Source organism: Hylobates moloch, unplaced genomic scaffold, assembly GCF_009828535.3.
Source record: "Hylobates moloch isolate HMO894 unplaced genomic scaffold, HMol_V3 SCAFFOLD_5, whole genome shotgun sequence".
NCBI lineage: Eukaryota > Metazoa > Chordata > Mammalia > Primates > Hylobatidae > Hylobates > Hylobates moloch.
Window position 1 is genome coordinate 149,182,136 of NW_026652280.1, and position 20,761 is coordinate 149,202,896.

The 20,761-nt window shown below is 42.7% G+C and overlaps 1 protein-coding gene across 1 annotated transcript in view; it reads right to left on the reverse strand.

Annotated features, from left to right (window-relative positions):
- Positions 1 to 18,880, reverse strand: part of ST6GALNAC5 (ST6 N-acetylgalactosaminide alpha-2,6-sialyltransferase 5) — a 187,975-nt gene extending 169,095 nt beyond the window's left edge. Inside the window, exons 1-2 of the mRNA XM_032155551.2 lie at positions 18,667 to 18,880; positions 17,618 to 17,854 (exon numbers count right to left, since the gene is read on the reverse strand). Coding sequence (XP_032011442.1) covers positions 17,618 to 17,854; positions 18,667 to 18,681 — 252 coding nt within the window. The 5' untranslated portion in view covers positions 18,682 to 18,880. The remainder of the gene's footprint in view (positions 1 to 17,617; positions 17,855 to 18,666) is intronic.
- Positions 18,881 to 20,761: the final 1,881 nt, after the last annotated feature.

The window sequence follows — 20,761 nt, forward strand, 5'->3', positions numbered from 1 at the left end:
AGTCTCTGTTTGGGATGATGACAAATTTAGGAAACTTCCAGTGATTGTTCAATCTAAAGTCTAAAGGAGAGCTCAGGCAGCAAAACGAAATAATTGATTTTATAAAGAGCTTGTTGGCAAGGAGTACTGGTCTTCGCAGATTCCCCCTTTTACTTGAAAGCCATCAACCAAGACATATAAAATATATCCCCAGCCATCTGGCCGTCATGGGAGAGGCAGGCTCCAATGTCTCTAATGACATAATTATTCTACCCATGGACTGGAAGAATTGCTGGAGTTCTGAGATTTCATGTCTGTATAGCTAGAAAGAAACACTCTCTGATACTAGCAAGAAGCAAACTGGTATCATTTCTCACTCTAGTATTTATTCTTGGTTCTGGTTCTAATTATAATATCTTTACCTGCTGTGGTTTGAATGGGACTCTTCCAAAATTCAGATGCTGTTAGTCTGATAATATGAAGAGGTGGGGCCTTGAAGAGGCGATTAGGCCATGAGGGCTCCTTCCCTTGTGAATGAGACTAGGTGTCTTTACAAAGGCTTGAAGGAGGGAGTTTTTTCTCTCTTGCCCTTCCACCTTCAGCCATATGAGGATGCAGCGTTCCTTTCTTCTGGAGGATGCAGCCCTCACCAGATAGCGACTGCTGGCACCTTGATCTTGAACTTCCATCCTCCAGAACTGAGAAATAAAATTCTGCTCTTTGTAAATTGCCCAGGCTGTGGTACTGTGTTACAGCAAAACAAGATGAACTAAGATAAGCCTTCACTACTGCAGGCTCGTTCAGTTGGGATACCCTGTTCTCCATGACATCTTTCTCTTTTATGTCTGAACTTTTGGATTAAAAGCCCATCACATTTCAAGCTGAGCCCCAAATCATACACGGTTGCTACTGAGAGTAATGAGCATAATTCTTCCAGGGATTAGTGATGGTGGGAGCTTCAGTCAGTGTGGCTGGGATTTGGTAGTGGGGAATATACATAAGTTCCTACTGTCCTCTTTCCCTTTTCCGTGTTCTGGAATACAAGTGGCACGTTATCACTTCCTGCACTCTTATTGTTCAAAAATTGTACAAGTGGAATAAAAATAAAATAAACCAGCTTTATGATTTTCAGTACAGAGCAGAGACAGATACCACTTCAGGTAATGAGAGACAACTTGGCTATATCCCTGACAGCATCCTGGTAGGTGCAACATTGCCATATAACTCCAAATATATGCCCCATAAAACTGGAGTTCATTCAGATGTATACATTTGTGTTCCCAATCAAATGGTTTTGAATGAATTAGGAACCAGGCTCCTCTTGACAAATTTTACATTACTTTATGGCCAATTTCTTTCTGATGCAAGTGAAACGGAAACTTTACTTTCCTTAGAAGTTGTTAACAAACTTAAGTGACTTAAAAGAATGATAACTGCTCTCTCTATAGCTATATGGGAAATGAAAGGAGAGAAAACCATTCTCTAACCTATACTTCCAACAGATCTATACCTAGTAAAATGTATTATGTAACAATCTCTCTGACAAGATTATTCTAGCATAAAGTTTGCCCCCTTTCCCTGTGGCACTTTTACATACTAAAGTCTCTGCCAGCGCACTTACTCTACTCCCCACTGGCTGGCTCTCCTGCAGGTGGAGAGTTTAATTCCTGTTGTCACCAGTATGCATTATGGAGTCTCGACAAACAGCTTGCTTCAGCCCTAACCATAACACTACTGTTTTGCTCAAGTCAGTATGTGGCATTCAGAGGCACAGCAAGGTTCAAAATTAGAGGAAGTTGAAGTGCCATCTGGGATCATCCTCAGCTCTCTTTACCAGCTATTGTGAGGCAATCTTGAACCACAAACCTTCTGTTGGAGAAGCTGCATTCAGACTGTCTGCACAGACACAGGAGGGTGGCCAATCATAGAAACTTAGGGCAGGCAGAAACCTGAGGTCTCTTCATCATCCTCTGGCTGTGCCACTTACTCAAACCAAGCAACAGTCTGCTAATTGGTCCCTCTTCCTACAACCTATGGCTACCTTAACCCATGCCACACTGAAGCCAGGGTGATCCACTGGCACACATATCTGATGGAGTTACTCCTCTAATTTACCTTTTAAAGACTTCCACAATGCTTTCAGGATAAAATCCAAACTCCACAGCATACAATACTTCTCCAAATCTGCACTGAAATTTTATGTGTGTTTCTGCCTCTCCCAACAGATGTAAGTTTCATGGAGTTGGGGATCACATCTTATTCATTGTTCATTGCTTCCTGGGTCCTGAACACAATGCTAGGCATACGGTAGAAACACAATGTTATTTAATAAATGAGGGAATGAATGAATATAGTTTAACTTCCTCTTCTATAAACTGGATCAAACCTAGAAGTTATGACATTCCAAAGAGCTCACAACAAATAAATAGCCTGGGCCTGCCTGCCTCAAATATGGGCATCATTGCATCTCCACATCTGGTCAGCTGTTCTGGAAAGGTCAGGAAATGTTGTTCTGTATTCAAAGGGGAAACAGAAATTAAAGATGTGTATGTCAGAAACCTGAAGCCCTTCTGCCCTCACTTATCATTTCTGTCTATTCCTATAATTAATAGTCTATTAGCCAGACTTGGTCAAATCTCTTCATACTACATATAATTAAAATAGAACTTTGCCTACCCAACATTCAACAAATATTTATTTAGCTTTCATATGTCTGAGATACAGTTTTCAATTCTGTGGATACCAAAATAAGTTATGTTCTTAGCCTCAAAAAGGTAAAACCTAGTCAGGGAGACTTGCATGTGGAAAAATAATTGCAATATTGTGTGATTAGAAGCATGTGTAAGATACAGAGAATATTTTAGCACTTACCAAGGTGTGGTAATTATAACATTTATTTCCTCCACTGATTTTCCTGTGGGCAGGGACAAGGTCCTTTATCTTGTTTCCTCCCTTGTGCCTGCCTCATGGTAGTTACTCAGCCAATATGTGATTGGCTGACTGATGTGTGGCTGACATAAGAGAATGTTGGGTCTACTCTGCAGAGATGTTGTATCTGGGAAAACTTTAGAAAGGAGGTGCTGAAGGAAAAGTAGACAAGAACAAAACAGCAAGGTATGCGTGGTGCCTGGGTGCATGGCGCCTAGGCTGAGGGCAGCGGTGGGGGCAGGGTTGGAGAATTAGGCCAGCAAGATCCTGTTGGGCCTTGCAAGCCTTCCTGAGGGTCTGAACTTGATCTTGTAGGCAATGGGAAGCCATAGGAAACACGCAAGGAACATGAAAAGATCTGTAAGTTGGAAATGCAATCATGCTTGCAGTTCAGTCGATGGAGATGTCTCATATGTGCAATTAATTTCCAGAATGTGCTTTCTTATTGAAAAATTATTTGACACTGCATTTCAGTCTGCCAGAGAATACTCAGACTCTGTGCATTTCCCAGGAATTCTACAGACACCTCCTTAGCCATTAAGAGTGAATATACTAAAAAAGTTTCCATTTCATGAGCTGTAGCAATGATCAGGGTTAATTTTCCCTATGATAGGTAAAATGGTTTCTTATTTGCCTAAAGTAATTCCATCCTAGAGTAAGTATTACATCTCAGAATTCAGGGGGAGTCAATGATATTTGCAGAATGGTAGTTCTTCAAACACTTGGTTAACTAAATCTCCTGATGATGTTTCCTTCTCCACTGTGGAGAAGGTAATTCAGCTAAATGAGTGCTCTGGTCAGAAAATTTTATGCAAATAATTAAGCATGACACTCCTTTTGGCTTGGTTTATGTTTTAAAGGCAAAAATCTACTCTGGTTTGAAAATTGTTTCGATTAATTAGTACCACGCATTATATGCGGTCTCTGAAACACCCATTGCAAAGTTGGCGGTTGGTGGAAGACTCTTTGTAACTATCCAGAGGCACATTCTCATATTCATTTCAGAATAATAAGATGTTTAAATATTTATTCCTTTTCAATAACTGGGTAGGCCTAGGCTCTTCATTTTAATAAATTCTGTCCAAATAATGTTGAGTCACTGCTCAGAAGATGTTGGCACTGAATTTCCCTTATGGTAATGATGTTCACATCAGAGACCGACATTTTACCCCAGCTCTGCCACTAACCCACGACCCTGGGCAAATCACACAACCACTCTGGAATTCCTTTTGATAATCCTTAAGTTTTCCTTCTAGCTCTGAAATCCTGAGTATGTTTTAAGAGATCTGATTAGTACAAGAAGATAGAAATGAATTAGTTACAGACCTACAAATTGTGGCAGGAGGAATTGATATTTATGACTTACAGCTATTCCTTTTCAGTAACTCCAAATGGTTAGAAACTCTTGAGGTAGGCTTATTTTAGAAGAAATACAAAATCTTTATGTAGATATTCTCATTCATTCAACAAGTACTTATTGAAGACTCATTATATGCCAGGCATTATGTTAAAGGCTGGCACTACAATGACAGAAAAAGAGAGAAAAAAAAATGCCTGGTTTCCAAGAGATGGTTGTATAGTAGGGAAGGCAGACAATTTTAGACAAGAAATAACAATAAAGTGGAATAAGTATTCTCATGGGATCTCAGCTATGAAGACAAAACATACAGCTCAGATCAAACCTGGGCTATAAGTCAGGGAAGGTTTCACTGCAGATGGGCTGTCTATGCTGAGAATATGCATTCCTGTGATTTTTATTTGGAAAGACATATTGAATAGAGCATGCAATAAAAATATTTATTTGTCCCAAGCCCAGACTAAGTGTTTAAGACTCAGAGCTTATGGAGAAGAATCTGAACACATCTCATAAATGCACATACCCCCCAACCAAGTTTTACCAATCATTTGATCATAAATTCACTGACTCCCATGAGAGATCTTCCACTGGATCAAGTTCTGGGATATGAATGACAATATTATTTAAGAGATAATCACTCCTTGTCATTCTATACTTAAGACCCTATACAGCTGTCCAAAGAGTATACAGTAGGTGAATAAGAGGTTTTAAGGAATGACTTGTTGATTAATGATATATTTTAATTTTTCAAAGTCCTTTCACATATTTAATCTTCCATAATCCTAGTATTTGCAAAGCAGAAATTGTACTGACACTTCACCCTAGAGGTTATGGAAATTCTCTTTTATAACAGGTGTCATGTTTCTAAGACAGACCTGACTGCAAATATTCTGTCTTATGGCCAACACAATTATATCCACATTCACCATAGCATGAGTGTGATAGTTAATGCTAAGTGTCAACTTGATTGGATTGAGGGATACAAAGTATTAATCCTGGGTGTGTGTGGGCCAAAAGGGATTAACATTTGAGTCAGTGGGCTGGGGAAGGCAAATCCAGCCTTAATCTGATGGGCACAATCTAATCAGCTTCCAGTGAAGCTGGCAAGACCGGCCTAGCCTCTCAGCCTACATCTTTCTCCTGTGCTGGATGCTTTGGGCCCTCAAACACTGGACTCCAAGTTCTTCAGTTTTGAGACTCGGACTGGCTCTTTTTGTTCCTCAAGCTTGTGGACAGCCTATTGTGGAACCTGTGATTGTGTAAGTTAATACTTAATAAACTCCCCTATATGTATATCTATCCTATTAGTCCTATCTGTCTAGAGAATGCTGACTAATACAGATGTTTGTAGCAGGAGTGATTCTAGAGGAACGGAATATTAAGGATGGAGTTCTTTTGTTGGTTTTGGGGAAGTTGGTTGCTTAATATGATTAGACCCCAAAATGCCAAGAGCTCTACTTGTGATATTGTGGAAAACACTGATAGTCCTTGGCATAAACTGTTTAGAGAGTTATGCAAAATAAATGCATTTGACACTCCTGATTCACCGCTCGTAAGAGGCAAGGAGTTTAGTGACTCTATACCTAATACCTTTGACCACAAGTGGAGAACCAAAGAACATAATGAAGCTGGTTGGTTGTTCCTAAGTTCAGTGGACAAAGTGATGAAGGAAAATGATGAACTCAGGGATTCTGTCTCCTGGCTTCAGAAGCAGATACTGAGCCTCAAATCTGATAAGACTGCCCTGAGTGAGAGTCTTATCTCCCACAGAGAAAGAGCTAAAATTGTGGAAAACAGACACAAGTTCTTATCGTGCAAGTGGCTAACTTGCAACAAAAGGTGCATGCACAGCCTCACCCGGTGTCTACTGTTAAAGGCATTGATTGGAAAAGAATGGGACCCTGCAACTTGGAATGGGGATGTGTGGAGGACACTAATGAGGCTGGGGATACTGAGTTTGTAAACTCTGATGGACCTTTTTTGCCAGAAGAAACAGCTTCCCCATCCCCAGTAGTGGCAACATCTCCTCCCTGACCCACACTGCCATAGCCTTTCCACTTCTGTCTGAGGACATAAACCCTGTGCTGCCTGAGGCGACAGTGATGGCCTCCCTGAGGCACTCGCCAGGCCAAATAATGTTGATTCTCCTCAGAAGCCACCCCAACACCCCTGTTTTCTTCTAGACCTATAACTAAAGTCCCAGTGGGCCCCTAGAGATGAGGTTGAGAGTGTGACCCAATAGGTGGTGTGCTACACTTGAAAAGAAAGGTTTGAATTCTCTAATTTATATAAACAGCAATCTGGAGAACAGGCATAAGAATGCATATTAAGGGTATGGGACAATGGTGGAAGGAACATAGAGTTGGATCAGGCTGAATTTATTGATTTGGGCCCACTCTACTTTTAATACTGCAGCTCAGAGAGTTAAAAACGGTTCTAATAGTTTATTTGCTTGGTTAGATGAAATATGAATTAAAAGATGACTCACTGTGAGTGAGCTGGAAATGCCTGATCTCCCCTGGTTTAATGTAGAGGGAGGGACCCAAAGGCTTAGGGAGATTGGGATGGTGGAGTGGATTAGTCACTTTAGACCTACTCATCCCAGCTGGGAGGTTCCAGAAGACATACCCTTGACCAATGCCTTGTGAAATAGATTTATGAGGGCAGCACTTGTGTTTTTGAAGAGTCCTATAATTGGTCTTCTCTGTATGTCAGATCTAACAGTGGGAACCAAGTCACTCAACTACAAAATGTAAATACAGTAGGAATAACTGGATCCTGAGGTGGCAGGGGCCAAGTGGTGGCACTCAACCGTCAAAGGCAAGGTGGGCATAGCTACCGTAATGGACAGCAGAGGCAAAGCAGCAATCAGAATAGCCTAACTCATGTAGAGCTCTGGCATTGGCTAATTAATCATGGTGTTCCCAGAAGTGAAATTGATAAGAAGCCTACTGCATTTCTACTTAATTTATACAAGCAGAAAACTTCGAAGTCAAATGGACAAAAGACACATTTGAATTGTAAAAACAGAAAATCCTGGCCCCTCAATCAATTTCCAGACTTGAGCCAGTTTACAGACCCAGAACGCCTTGAATGAAGGGGAGCCTGGATCCCCTTGAGGAAGGACCCTACTATATTACTGACAATTTATGCAGTGACTCTTTTTCCCATCTTTCTTCCCCCAGGAGATCTCCAGCCTTTTACCACGTTACCTGTGCACTGGGGAAAGGGAAATGATCAGACATTTTGGGGACTACTGGACACTGGCTCTGAGCTGACATTGATTCCAGGGTACCCGAAATGTCATTGCGGTCCTCCCATTAAAGTAGGTGCTTATGGAGGTCAGGTAATTATGGAGTTTTAGCTCGGGTCTGACTTACAGTGTGTCTGGTGGGTCCCCAGACTCATCCTGTAGACATTTCCCCAGTGCTAGAATGCATAATTGGCATAGACATACTTAGTAACTGGCAGAACCCCTACACTGGCTCCCTGACTGGTAGGGTGAGTGCTATTATGGTGGGAAAGGCCAAATGGAAGCCATTAGAGATGGCTCTACCTAGAAATATGGTAAATCAAAAACAATATCACATCCCTGTAGGGATTGCAGAGATTAGTGCCACCATCAAAGACTTGAAAGATGCAGGGGTGGTGAGTCCTACCACATCCCTGTTCAACTCTCCCATTTGGCCTGGGCAGAAGACAGATGGATCTTGGAGAATGACAGTGGATTATCATAAACTTAACCAAATGGCGACTCCAATTGCAGCTGCTGTACCAGATGTGGTTTCATTGCTTGAGCAAATTAACACATCTCCTCATACCTGGTATGTAGCCATTGATTTGGCAAATGTTTTTTTCTCCATTCCTGTCCATAAGGCCCACTAGAAGCAATTTGCCTTTGGCTGGCAAGGCCAGCAATATACCTTTACTCTCCTGCCTCAGGGGTATATCAACTCTCTAGCTTTGTGTCATAATTTTATTCAGAGAGACCTTGATTGCTTTTCACTTCCACAGATATCACACTGGTCCATTACATTGATGACATTATGCTGACTGGATCCAGTGAGCAAGAAGTAGCAAACACACTGGGCTTACTGGTGAGACATTTGCATGCCAGAGGATGGGAAATAAATCCAACTAAAATTCAGGGACCTTCTACCTCGGTAAAATTTCTAAGGGTCCAGTGGTGTGGGGCCTGTCGAGATATTCCTTCTAAGGTGAAAGATGAGTTGCTGCATTTGGCCCCTCCTACAACCAAGAAAGAGGCGCAACAACTACTGGGCCTATTTAGATTTTGGAGACAACACATTCCTCATTTGGGTGTGTCACTCTGGCCCATTTATCAAGTGACCCGAAAGGCTGCCAGTTTTGAGTGGGGTCCAGAACAGGAGAAGGCTCTGCAACAGGCTCAGGCTGCTGTGCAAGCTGCTCTGCCACTTCGGCCATAAGATCCAGCAGATCCAATCATGCTTGAGGTGTCAGTGGCAGATAGGGATGCTGTTTGGAGCCTTTGGCAGACCCAAAAGGTGAATCACCGAAGAGGCCTCTAGGATTTTGGAGCAAGGCCCTGCCATCTTCTGCAGTTAATTACCCTCCTTTTGCTGTTACTGGGCTTTGGTGGAAACTGAACATTTGGCTATGGGTCATCAAGTCACCATGCAAACTGAATTGCCTATCATGAACTGAGTGTTTTCTGGCCCATCCAGCCGAAAAGTGGGTCGTGCACAGCAACATTCCATCATCAAATGGAAGTGGTATATTTGTGATCGGGCTTGAGCAGGTCCTGAAGGCACAAGTTAGTTACATGAGGAAGTGGCTCAAATGCCCATGGTCTCCATTCTTGCCACCCTGCCTTCTCTCCCTCAGCCCACACAGATGGCCTCATGGGGAGTTCCCTATGATCAGTTGACAGAGACAAGAAGACTAAGGCCTGGTTCACAGATGGTTCTGCACGGTTATGCAGGCACCACCTGAAAGTGGACAGCTGCAGCACTAAGGCCCTTTCTAGGACATCCCCGAAGGACAGCAGTGAAGGGAAATCTTCCCAGTGGGCAGAACGTCGAGCAGTGCACCTGGTCGTGCACTTTGCATGGAAGGAGAAATGGTCCGATGTGAGATTATATACTGATTCATGGGCTGTAGCCAATGGTTTGGCTGGATGGTCAGGGACTTGGAAGAAGCATGATTGGAAAATTGGTGACAAATTTAAGGAAGAGATATGTGGCTGGACCTATCTGAGGGGTCAAAAAATGTGAAGATATTTGTATCCTGTGTGAGTGTTCACATGGAGTGACTTCAGCAGAGCAGGATTTTAATAATGACCTATTCTGTGGACACCACTCAGCCTCTTTCCCCAGCCACCCCTGTCATTGCTCAATGGGCCCATGAACAAAATGGCCATGGTGGCAGGGATGCAGGTTACACATGGGCTCAGCAACATGGACTTCCACTTACCAAGGCTGACATGGCTATGGCCACTGCTGAGTGCCCAACTTGACAGCAGCAGAGACCAACACTGAGCCCACGATATGACACAATTCCTTGGGGTGATTAGCCAACTACCTGGTGGCAGGTTGATTATATTGGACCTCTTCCATCATGGAAAAGGCAGAGGTTTGTCCTAACTGGAATAGACACTTACTTTGGATATGGGTTTGCCTATCCTGCACACAATGCTTCTGCCAAGACTACCTTCTGTGGACTCACTGAATGCCTTATTCACCATCATGATATTCCACACAGCATTGCCTCTGACCAAGGCACTCACTTTACGGCTAAAGTAGTGCAGCAGTGGGCTCATGCTCATGGAATTCACTGGTCTTACCATGTTCCCCATCATCCTGAAGCAGCTGGATTTATAGAACAGTGGACTGGCCTTTCGAAGTCACAATTACAATGCCAACTAGGTGACAATACTTTGCAGGGCTGAGGCAAAGTTCTCCAGAAGGCCATGGTGGCAGGGATGTATGCTCTGCATCAGTGTCCAATATATGGTACTGTTTCTCCCATAGCCAGGATGCACGGGTCCAGGAATCAAGAGGTGGAAATGGAAGCGGAACCACTCACCATCACCCCTAGTGATCCACTAGCAAAATTTTTGCTTCCTGTCCCTGCAACATTATGTTCTGCTGTCCTAGAGGTCTTAGCTCCAGAGAGAGGAACGCTGACACCTGGAGACACAACAATGATTCCATTAAACTGAAAGTTAGGATTGCCACTTGCACACCTTGGGTTCCTCCTACCTTTAAGTCAACAGGCTAAGAAGGGAGTTACAGTGTTGGCTGGGGTGACTGACCCAGACTATCAAGATGAGATCAGTCCGCTACTCCACAACAGAGGTAAGGAAGAGTATGCATGGAATACAGGAGACCCATTAGGGTGTCCATTAGGTTATTACCATGCCCTGTGATTAAAGTCAATGGGAAATTACAACCGTCCAATCCAGGTAGGACTACAAATGACCCAGACCCTTCAGGAATGAAGGTTTGGGTCACTCCACCAGGAAAAAAAACCACGACCTGCTGAGGTGCTTGCTGAAGGCAAAGGGAATACAATGGGTAGTAGAAGAAGGTAGTCATCATTACTAGCTACTTGAGCAGCTGCAGAACCGAGGACTGTAATTGTCGTGAGTATTTCCTCCTTCTTCTGTTAAAAACATTTGTGCATGTATACACTTGTACTAAGAAAATATCTTAATTTTATTTCCTTTTCCTTTATCATGTGACATAAGAGGTATTGACTATATATCAGCATTTAAGTATTGTTAACTTTTTGTAATAGTATTTGGGTTGGGGGTTGGTGCGTTTCCAGTTGTATGAAGGACAGTTGTATTATGTTAGGCATTATTATGATCTCATTATTGTCTTTATTTCAAGATTATGTATGATCTCAGGAGATGTGTATGAGTTCAAGTTGACAAGGGGTGGACTTGTGATGGTTAACACTGAGTGTCAACTCGATTGGATTGAGGGATACAAAGAATTAATCCTGGGTGTGTCTTCGTGGGTGTTGCCAAAAGGGATTAACATTTGAGTCAGTGGGCTGGGGAAGGCGGAGCCACCCTTAGTCTCATGAGCACCATCTAATCAGCTTCCAGGGAATATAAAATAGGCAGAAAAACGTGAAAAGGTGAGATGGGCCTAGCCTCCCAGCCTACATCTTTCTCCCATGCTGGACGCTTCCTGCCCTTGAATATTGGACTTCAAATTCTTCAGTTTTGAGACTCAGACTGACTCTCCTTGCTCCTCAAGCTTGCAGACAGCCTATTGTGGGAAGATGTGATCTTGTAAGTTAATACTTAATAAACTCATTTATTAAGTTAATACTTAATAAACTCCCATATATATATTATCCTATTAGCTCTATCTCTTTAGAGAACCCTGACTATTACAATAAGTAAGAGATTTAGCTTGGTTAAGGTGGTCACCATATGTTACAGAGACATTTAAGAAGGTTTAACTTAATGAGTGCAGAAGACCCTATGTCATGCCAAAGGAAAAATCATAAAGAGACAATACTTTGAATTTAAAATCAATCCACTTTGAAGTTGCTTTGATATCCAATTTGTTCACTAATTATTCATTGGATATCCTGCACACACGCATGAAGAGATATGAGGCTAATAAAGAGTGGAATATTAGTTTGAAAGCTTTACAAACTTCTAAGGTAATAATAGAATTTAACTTGTTTTATAGATGGAGAAAGATCACAGAAATTATCTCTTTTTTAGAGTCAGTGCCTTGATTTATTGCTTCCTGATTTCAAATTATTATTCAGTGCTTGCCTTATTATTGAACTTTTCTTGATTCTTTGTCTTTTCTCTGCAACTATTAGATCAAAGGTTCTTTGAGGGTAGGGACTGTGTTCTTCCTCCAGAATGCCCAATTTTGAAACTATTAGGCCTTCAACAAGTATTTACCAAGGGCTGTGATTAGTTCAAAAACCTAGAAATGAATTAGCTACAGAACTACACATTGTGATGATTAAAAACATTTCAAACAGTGTTTCTCAAAGTTTAATGTGTGCAATATTTAAAAAGGAAGCTTGTTAAACATGGATCCCTAAATCTCATTCCCAAAGATTCTTTTGTCTTTCCTCTTAAATCATTTCCTCTTCTTCCTCCCTGTTACTAGAATTACTTTTGTGGGCAGAACAAATTTAGGAAAAATGAGACATACTAGGGTCTTGAGACTGCACTGATGATTCTCGCAGAGAAAAAATTTGACATAGGTAAGTAGGTCTGTCCTTCTCTCCCCCACTTTCACTTCCTTCTTTCTTTCCATACATACTTATTGTGTACCCATTAAATTTTAGACACCGTTCTAGGTCCTGGGGTTAAACTGGTCAATAAGACGTACAAAGACATTGCTGTCACAGCACTTAGATTCTAGTTGGGGGAAGGGCAGAAAATAGACAAATAAACTTTAGGATTATTTCAGATATTGTTAAGTGTTATAAGGAAAATAAAACAGGCTAATATGACAGAATGACTGTTGAGGAGGGGGCTAGCTAAAGAATGTGGTCCACAAGAAGATGACACGTGACCTGATGACTGAATGACCAGAAGGAATCAACCATGCAAAAGACCTTGGGGAAGAGCTTTCCAGGAAGAGAAAAGAGCATGTGCAAAGGTCCTGAGGCAGAATGAATGTTCACAGATCAGCAGGAAAGCCAGCATGCCTGGAATTTAAGGGTGAGCCAGGTCAAACTCATCCGCCATACAGGAGGATGGTGGTATCTTGAAATCACCCCTGTGGGAAGCTGGAAAAATTATCCTGGCTGTCACAGATTTAAGGAAGGTTAAGTATTTTAACAAATGTTATAACAAACATTTATCCTGTTAAAAGCGACTACATTATTGCAACTCCTCGCCCATGAAATAGTGTTCTTTTTCTGATTTTGGGGGTTTGATGCTTTGTGGTAACAGGGTTTCATCATCATTGGCAGATTACATTTTATAATACCTGAGCACTGAAAATTAGCTCACTTTGAATTTCCTTGAGATTCAAATGATTTAGCATTCATTTCAGTCATTCATTCACAACTCAAATGTCATAAAATGTGGTCAAATAAATTATGTAAACTTGTATTTGATAATTTATATACTTTTCTAAAGGAGGAATATTCATCCCATAATTTCAAAATAAGTTGGATGGCATTTATCCAAATTCCGGTTTTAGATTACTGTTTTTCAATTCTTGCACTGACTTGTCTTACCACTCCAACTGGACAGTTACCAGTTAATAGTAATAGTACTATTAACACTAAGCAATTTTGATTTGTCTGAATAACTGAGTGCCTAAAAATGGAAAGAACCAAGGACAAGTATGTTACTGGTATGTGTAAAATCCATCCCTAGGGGCTACTTCTGAAGCAAAGAGATAGCTGCTCAGCTGTAGACCCCATTGATCACTGCCCTTTCATAAGCCATTTCAGTAAAGGGCAGCCTGGGTGGTAGTGGGCCTTCTGTGATAAGAGCCTGTCCTCTAGAAATGGGAATTAGCTCACAGTTTCATTTCACAGGGTCTACCAGATGGCAAATGACCTCGTCTACCCAGACGAGATCCAGACTGGAAACTGAACTGCATTCCATGTTCCCCTCCACTCTGCTATAAGACTTGGAGCTTTCCTCTGAGGATTTCTTTTTTTTTTTTTTCTTTTTTTTTTTGAGACGGAGTCTCGCTCTGTCGCCCAGGCTGGAGCGCAGTGGCACAATTTCGGCTCACTGCAAGCTCCGCCTCCCGGGTTCACGCCATTCTCCTGCCTCAGCCTCTCCGAGTAGCTGGGACTACAGGCGCCCGCCACCACGCCCGGCTAATTTTTTTTTTTGTATTTTTAGTAGAGACGGGGTTTCACCGTGGTCTCGATCTCCTGACCTCGTGATCCGCCCGCCTCGGCCTCCCAAAGTGCTGGGATTACAAGCGTGAGCCACCGCGCCCGGCCAGGATTTCTTGATTTAATGTGTGTGTGTGTGTGCGTGTGTGTGTGTGTGTGTGTGTGTGTGTTAGCTTGGTTATACATTAGGCTGCAGTTCTAAATGCAGAAGGTTCCCAAAGCCATGAAAATTGGCTTCTTCAGTTGTACCTAAGCAATCTTGTTATCATTGGCTTCCACAAATCGGGACCAAGAGAGTAGTGTTAGAATACAGATATAGTACCTGAAGAGACAGACATGTAACACGACGGAAATGAGTTGGTGGAACATTTGTGGGAAGAGGTCTGGGGAAAGGGATTGGGAAAGAAGAGAAAGACTCGAACAGAAAATGCCTTCATTAAGAGAAGAAACTCCATGTAGCCTTCATTTAGTGATACTGAAATTACAATTGCAGCTCACATAGTTTGTGAAAGAGGAAGTAGAGAATATGACCATGAAAAGTGATATTTTAAGCCTCAACACATGCCGCTCATCACTGACTTGACTTGCAGCATATATTTCAACAAAAGCACATAGCGATTTAATCTCAACAGTAATTCAGTCTGCAGCCATATGAGACAAGACCATCATTGCAGACAGGCTGTAATTTGTGAAATTCAGGTGCTGGGGATTAGGACCACCTGTTGAATTTAATCTTGGAACTGTTAATGTTAACAACATCATGTAACTGAGCATAAACACTACATATTTATCAGTCTTTGGGGCCTCCAGCTATGGAGGTGTGAACATTTTCCTAAATAATATCTGTAACTCTCTCCAGACTCTGTAAATCAATGGCAGATAAAAAAGAGTGTCGGAATTCTGATTCAACATGCAGCAGCATATGGCTTGGTGGTCATCACATCTAGCATATTCCATCATTTTCCTGAGGCCTGATATGAGGGTAAAAAAAAAATAAGCAATCGAGTATCATCTGGCAATATAATAAGAATAGAAAAGCTTTCATTTCTTACCCTCCCCTGTCTTAATTGGAAAAAATTCCTAGCAATATTCTAACAAATGTCTTCCACCTCTGCCTATGCAAGAATATAGGAAGATCTCAAATAAACCTAATTAAACAGCAACTTTTGGAGAGAACGTAAACAACATTTTACACATGCACCTTCATATGACCATCTATAAGGGAACTCTGCCCAATTTGCAGCCAGATAAATAGTAGCAGTAAAGAGAATCAGTTAATGCATTCTGAGAAGTTTACATTTAGTTCAGTGGGACAACTGGGATAATGTCTAAACAGAAGACGTAGACTTTAAGATATGCCTTTGTTCCTTTGCTTGTGGTGACATGAACTCCCTCAAAACCTTTGGGTATAGAATTCTGTGAGATGTTGGTGTTCCATGAGATAATTTCACCGATATTCATAATTATCTCCAAAGACCTTCTTCTACTAGGAATTCCAATGACTTTCACACAATATTTATCATTCATATAGCACTTCACAATTTGTAAAACCCTTTTACTACATATCATTTCAATTTCCCATGTAGAGTATCAACATCCCACCCTCCAAATTGAAAAGGACTGTTCTTTGTTTCAACAAAATAAAGCTCTGATAAACAAAAATTGAAATCAAATATATTTGTGGTCAATAAACATTGTTTTGAACATAAGCGTTAGGGTATTATACTTTGCATTAAGCTCTCAATATTCTTAGCTGGTGTCTGTCCAGCAGAAGAACACAGGAAGAAAAGTATTAGAAATCTCTTCCCAAAAGCTGATCAAAACTTTCAGCAAATTTACCTTTTGATGCTGCCATTAATCAAAGCTTCACAAGTGTTAAATAGTAATTTCCACCAAACAATAGCCATGGAAATCCATGATCTCAGTATATCCATCATACACCAGTTACACATAAACGCCACAGCCATCCACAGTCAGAAGCTAATGTTTAAACTTTCCTAGAACTCCAGCCCTTATCGGTTGCTTGCACATGCAGATACAAAGCATGTAATCAATCAACAACTAAGAGAGGAAACAAAAGCTGTAATTGTAAAATTGATAGCCTTCTGCTTTTGGATTTTAAGTCTACTAACACCCCCACCCCCCAACCCCTGCTCCTGCCACAACAATAAATAAATAAATAATAAATAAATAAATAAATAAATAAATAATCACTTCCTGATGAAATTGATTCCTCCTTTTTTGCTTCCCTGAATTTTTCCCATTGCAAAATTCCACTTTTTCAAAGAAGCTTTCCTTGATCTTTCCAAGAAAGTCATCGTTCTCATTTTTGCACCCCTACAGTACTGTTCATATCTAGCATTTATTATACATTTTTGTCTATCGGTTTATCTATCTACACACATTTCATGGTATATTGTTCTGTCCTCAGGTATTTAAAGATCCGTAAGACTGGGTCCTGCCTTAAATTCTTTTATACCTTTCAAATCCTTAGCATTATGCATTAAACAGGTGTGTGGCAATACTTTGAATGCCACTTTAAAAAAGTTTGGCTTTTTCACGCATGGTTAGAGCGACATTTTCACACAAAAGGAGCATCTACTGTACATTACTTCGGTTCACAACCGTAAAATTTAGTAAAATAAAAAGAATAATTGGGAGATTTCAAGAAATCCTCTAGCTTTATAAAGCAGATAGAGAGTGGAATTGTGTTTTAATAAAAACATATGAGCAGCTTCAAATAATGAGGGATGCATTTAAACTGTATTAAAATATCTTCAGAATCAGCAAAGTTGATTAGGATTCTCCCAGAGGCTTCACACACTGAAACCAGATATTTACTATTCCAGGGAAAGGAGGCTCAATTTTAAAAAATTCATCTTATTAATTATTAGCCACCCCATGCAGCAGCTTCCCGGAAGGCAGAGGAAGACAGGCTCACAATGACGAGCTTCAAACCAACAGAAGCTGAGTTTGTGCCTCAAGTCTGCCATGCCTGCCTGGGCACCGCTCCCCAGGGCTGAGGGAATTCAGCCCAAAGCAATGCGCTGGAGAGATCAGAGGGGAACGTTGGATCCTGAGCAGTGGCCGCGGGCTGGCTGCGCTCACCCTGCGGTTCCGGGTCAGAGGAACGCTCTGGCTGGTACCCGCGCCATCCCCAGTTTCCTCCCACCAGTGAGCGACTCGGCAACCAAACCCGAGGCTTCAGGAACCGGACCTCCATCCGCAGCTACAATTCTGGGGATCAGGGAGTTCTAGTTCCAGGGCCGATTTCTGCTGGGAAATTAGGCTTTGGGGTCCACTCACCTCACCCCTATTTTCTACAAAACTTTGTGTCTTTCTCCAAATAAGAATTCAAACCAAGTTGGAACTAGCTTACCCTACCCCAGCGGGTCCACTCCCCTCCAGCCTCCGAACGGCACCTACTCACAGCGCCTCCCAGCCCCGGGAAAGGGGGAAGGCTCAGGTGTGCGGGATCCCCAGGCTGAGTGGCGAGCGGGCTGGCGGGCATGCTGTCACCTTGTGGTCCGCCACTCCGAGGTATCCGTCCAGTGGCCGCGGTCCCGCGGGGACCCCAGGGCGCGGCTGGGTGCTGCTCTCCGCCGCCGGCTGCGAGCTGCCGGTGGCCGACGCCTGCTGCTGCTGTTGCTGCTGCTGCTGCGGGGGCCGCTCCTTCTGGCCGCCGAGGCTGCTGTACACTAGCAACAAGCTGGTGCACATGGTGGTGAGCGCTAAACACACTGCCAGACCATGGCGCTGCGGGCGGGCGGGAGAGAGAAGAGGAGAGCGGCTGAGCGCAGACACCGGAGGAGCGCGCCCAGCGGGGACACCTGCGCGGTGGTCACTGTAGTGGGGGAGATTTGGGGCGGGGGGCGGCCTGGGCCCCAGCCCCGCCGCACGCAGCTGGGACAGAGAAAGCACCGTCCCCTCGCGTACCGCAAGGGTTGCTCCGGGCGCGTCGCTGCTTTCGGCCGCCGCCGCCCAGATCTCTCGGTAGAGGGCAGGTGGTGGACGGCCCCGGGCTGAGGGAGGGAGCGCGCCGGGGCCGAGGACAGGGGTGGGTTTGCACTTTGGGGAAGGGTCCGTCTGCCGCAGCCACCCCAGCCAAGCTTCTGGAATCTTGAGTCCTTCACACCCCTCCTTTCCTGGGGCCCTGGATCCTTGCGATCCTTGCAAGTTTGAAATCTAAGAAAACGAAGAAAGTCTGCAAAGGTCCCCCCCTCCCCGTCCCTCTTAGTTTTTGGCAGGCTGTTGCTTTTGGGCATCGCCATCCCTGGAGCAATCTGCCCACTCCTCCATCGCTCCTGCAGCTCTCCGCCACCCCCTCGGACCTCTAGCCGGAGATCTAGGAGGCGAGGCAACCCGAGTTCCCATCCTGGCTCTGGGATTCCGAGCCAGGCAGAGCTGGAGAATCGGGAGGGAACGCGGAGCGGGTAAAAGTTGTCCCTTTGTAACAGGCGACCTCGCGGCCCAGGGTTAGGCGTCCCGGAGTCTCCCCGGTGCGTCCCGCGGACCGTGAGCCCGGGGATCCCCCTCTTTGCCCAGTGGAGTTGCCACAACGGACTCACCATCAGGGTCTTCATTTTGGGCACCTCTTTTGTGCAGAATCCTCAGGCTCGCGCGTCCGGGGCCACTTTTTCCTGGAGGGTTTCCATGATGCGTAATGGGGCGGAGGCGGCTCTGATTTTTGCCCAGCAGCCGGCCGCGGCAGATCGCGCGCGGGAGCCGCGGGATCCAGGAAGCGCGGCTGCTGCAGAGATTAGAGACAGAATTAAAACTGAACCGGACCCTCGTAGTCTCTCAGCGATCTACACAACTGCCGCCTGCCGCCGCCTGCTGGGTCCTAAAGACCTCTGCATCCCCTTCCCCGCCCCCAAATAATAATCTTTGCAGTAGTGAAATTTCTGGGGAGAGAGAGTTAACCGAGCCAGTGTACCCACTTCTTGGTCCGCGGGCTTATTTATCTTTGAAGAAGTCATCAAATAATAAAGAAGGAGAACCTGATTGGATTCTGAACGTGATAGCCATTTGAAAATTTGCAAACTAAATTTTCTGTTTTGCGATGTTGATAAAAACAAGTCAACCTCCCAAATGTCAATAACTCTTTTTTTAGCGTTTGCATTTATGTACGTAGCATACAGAAATATATAATGAAATTATTTTTCTTAAAAAATTATTTATTATTCCGTTTTTCAATTGCTCACTTTCTTACTTTCTCTTCCCTCTTAATTTTACTTTTTCAGATGCAGTTATTCTCATGCAATCTTTAGATCACAAAATTTCGTTTCAATTATTTCATTTATTATTTTCATTAAATATTACCATTTATATTTCTGCCTGACCTTTGAGGTTCCTAGTGTTCAACTAAATGATCTTAAAGTTTTAAAAACATTCAGCACGTCACAGCTACATGATTAACTTGAACTGTAGATTCTTCCTAATTTGGATGAAGAATTTCTGTCTGCTAGAGATAAAACTGCATATGGCTTATTTCATAATCCGAAGGTCTTTGGTGCTTTCCGTTGGTCTACTGCACTGACGGCACGCAATTTCACATTCACGACTTCAATTAAAATTTAAAAAAACATAATTATTGTTTTATGTTGGGAAATTCACATCAACAGCTTGTTTTAAGGATGCTGCCTCCTCTGCATTGAATTACAAATGGCATTTGTTAAATGTCTAATTTAGCTAAAAACATATTTCTTGTGAAATTGCTCAGTGAAAATAGTTGTCTTAATGTATTACTTAACATCTCACCTGTAGCAGTGTAATGTTAAAGATTACATTAAGATGGAAATGATCAGCAGACCTACTGAACCATGGGCACAATAAGAGCTTTCTCAAGGCCAAAAAAGGCATTACAATCCATTTTTAATCTTCCCTAATCTATTGCTGGACCGATGATACAACAGGAACTATTTTTATCTTATGAGGCATCCTTCCATACTTAGTATTAAGAAAGTTAAAATTATTGGTGCAATAATGAATATCAGTGCAACGTGTTTGGTAGAGGGCAAGAAAGCACATGATTTAGCCTTTCAAGGAAAAGCAAAATAGGAAGCACTGTCCAACATTGCCAGCCTTGAAACTATTTATTCAGTTTGTGCTTTAGGCATGAATAGTACCAGTTGTTAGGGCAGGAAAAGCAGCAGCCAGAGGAGAATCTTATCAGGTCTTGGCAATTCTTTATTGTATGGTTGCACTTGACACTCAAATTAATGAAACAAAGGACCAACTTGATGAATCATTGCAAGCAGATTATCTGTGTTTCTCCAGGGATCCTTTTAGATGCTATTAGAAGCAGCTCCTGCATTTTTCAGGATTATTCCCCCTCCATCTAGCAAGTTGCCCAGTGACTGATGAAACAATTCTAATATATTTTGCCATGCCAAACAGAGGCATCACATCTATGATTTAAGTTCATGGCGGCATGTTGTACATCTGTTACACTGTATGTCTGACCAAATTCATTAAGCTTATGGGTTTTTTTTCCCCTCCTGGGATAGCAGTTAGCTAGTTGCTAAATCTACTTATGAAATGGCCAGGGTAAATTTAAAAATGTAATTCACAGCTTGATTTGAAAGATTTCAAGGTCTTGGCTTTTACATATTTGATGAGATGAATGCAGCTGTTTCAGGCATTCTGGCTTGAGAGCCAAAT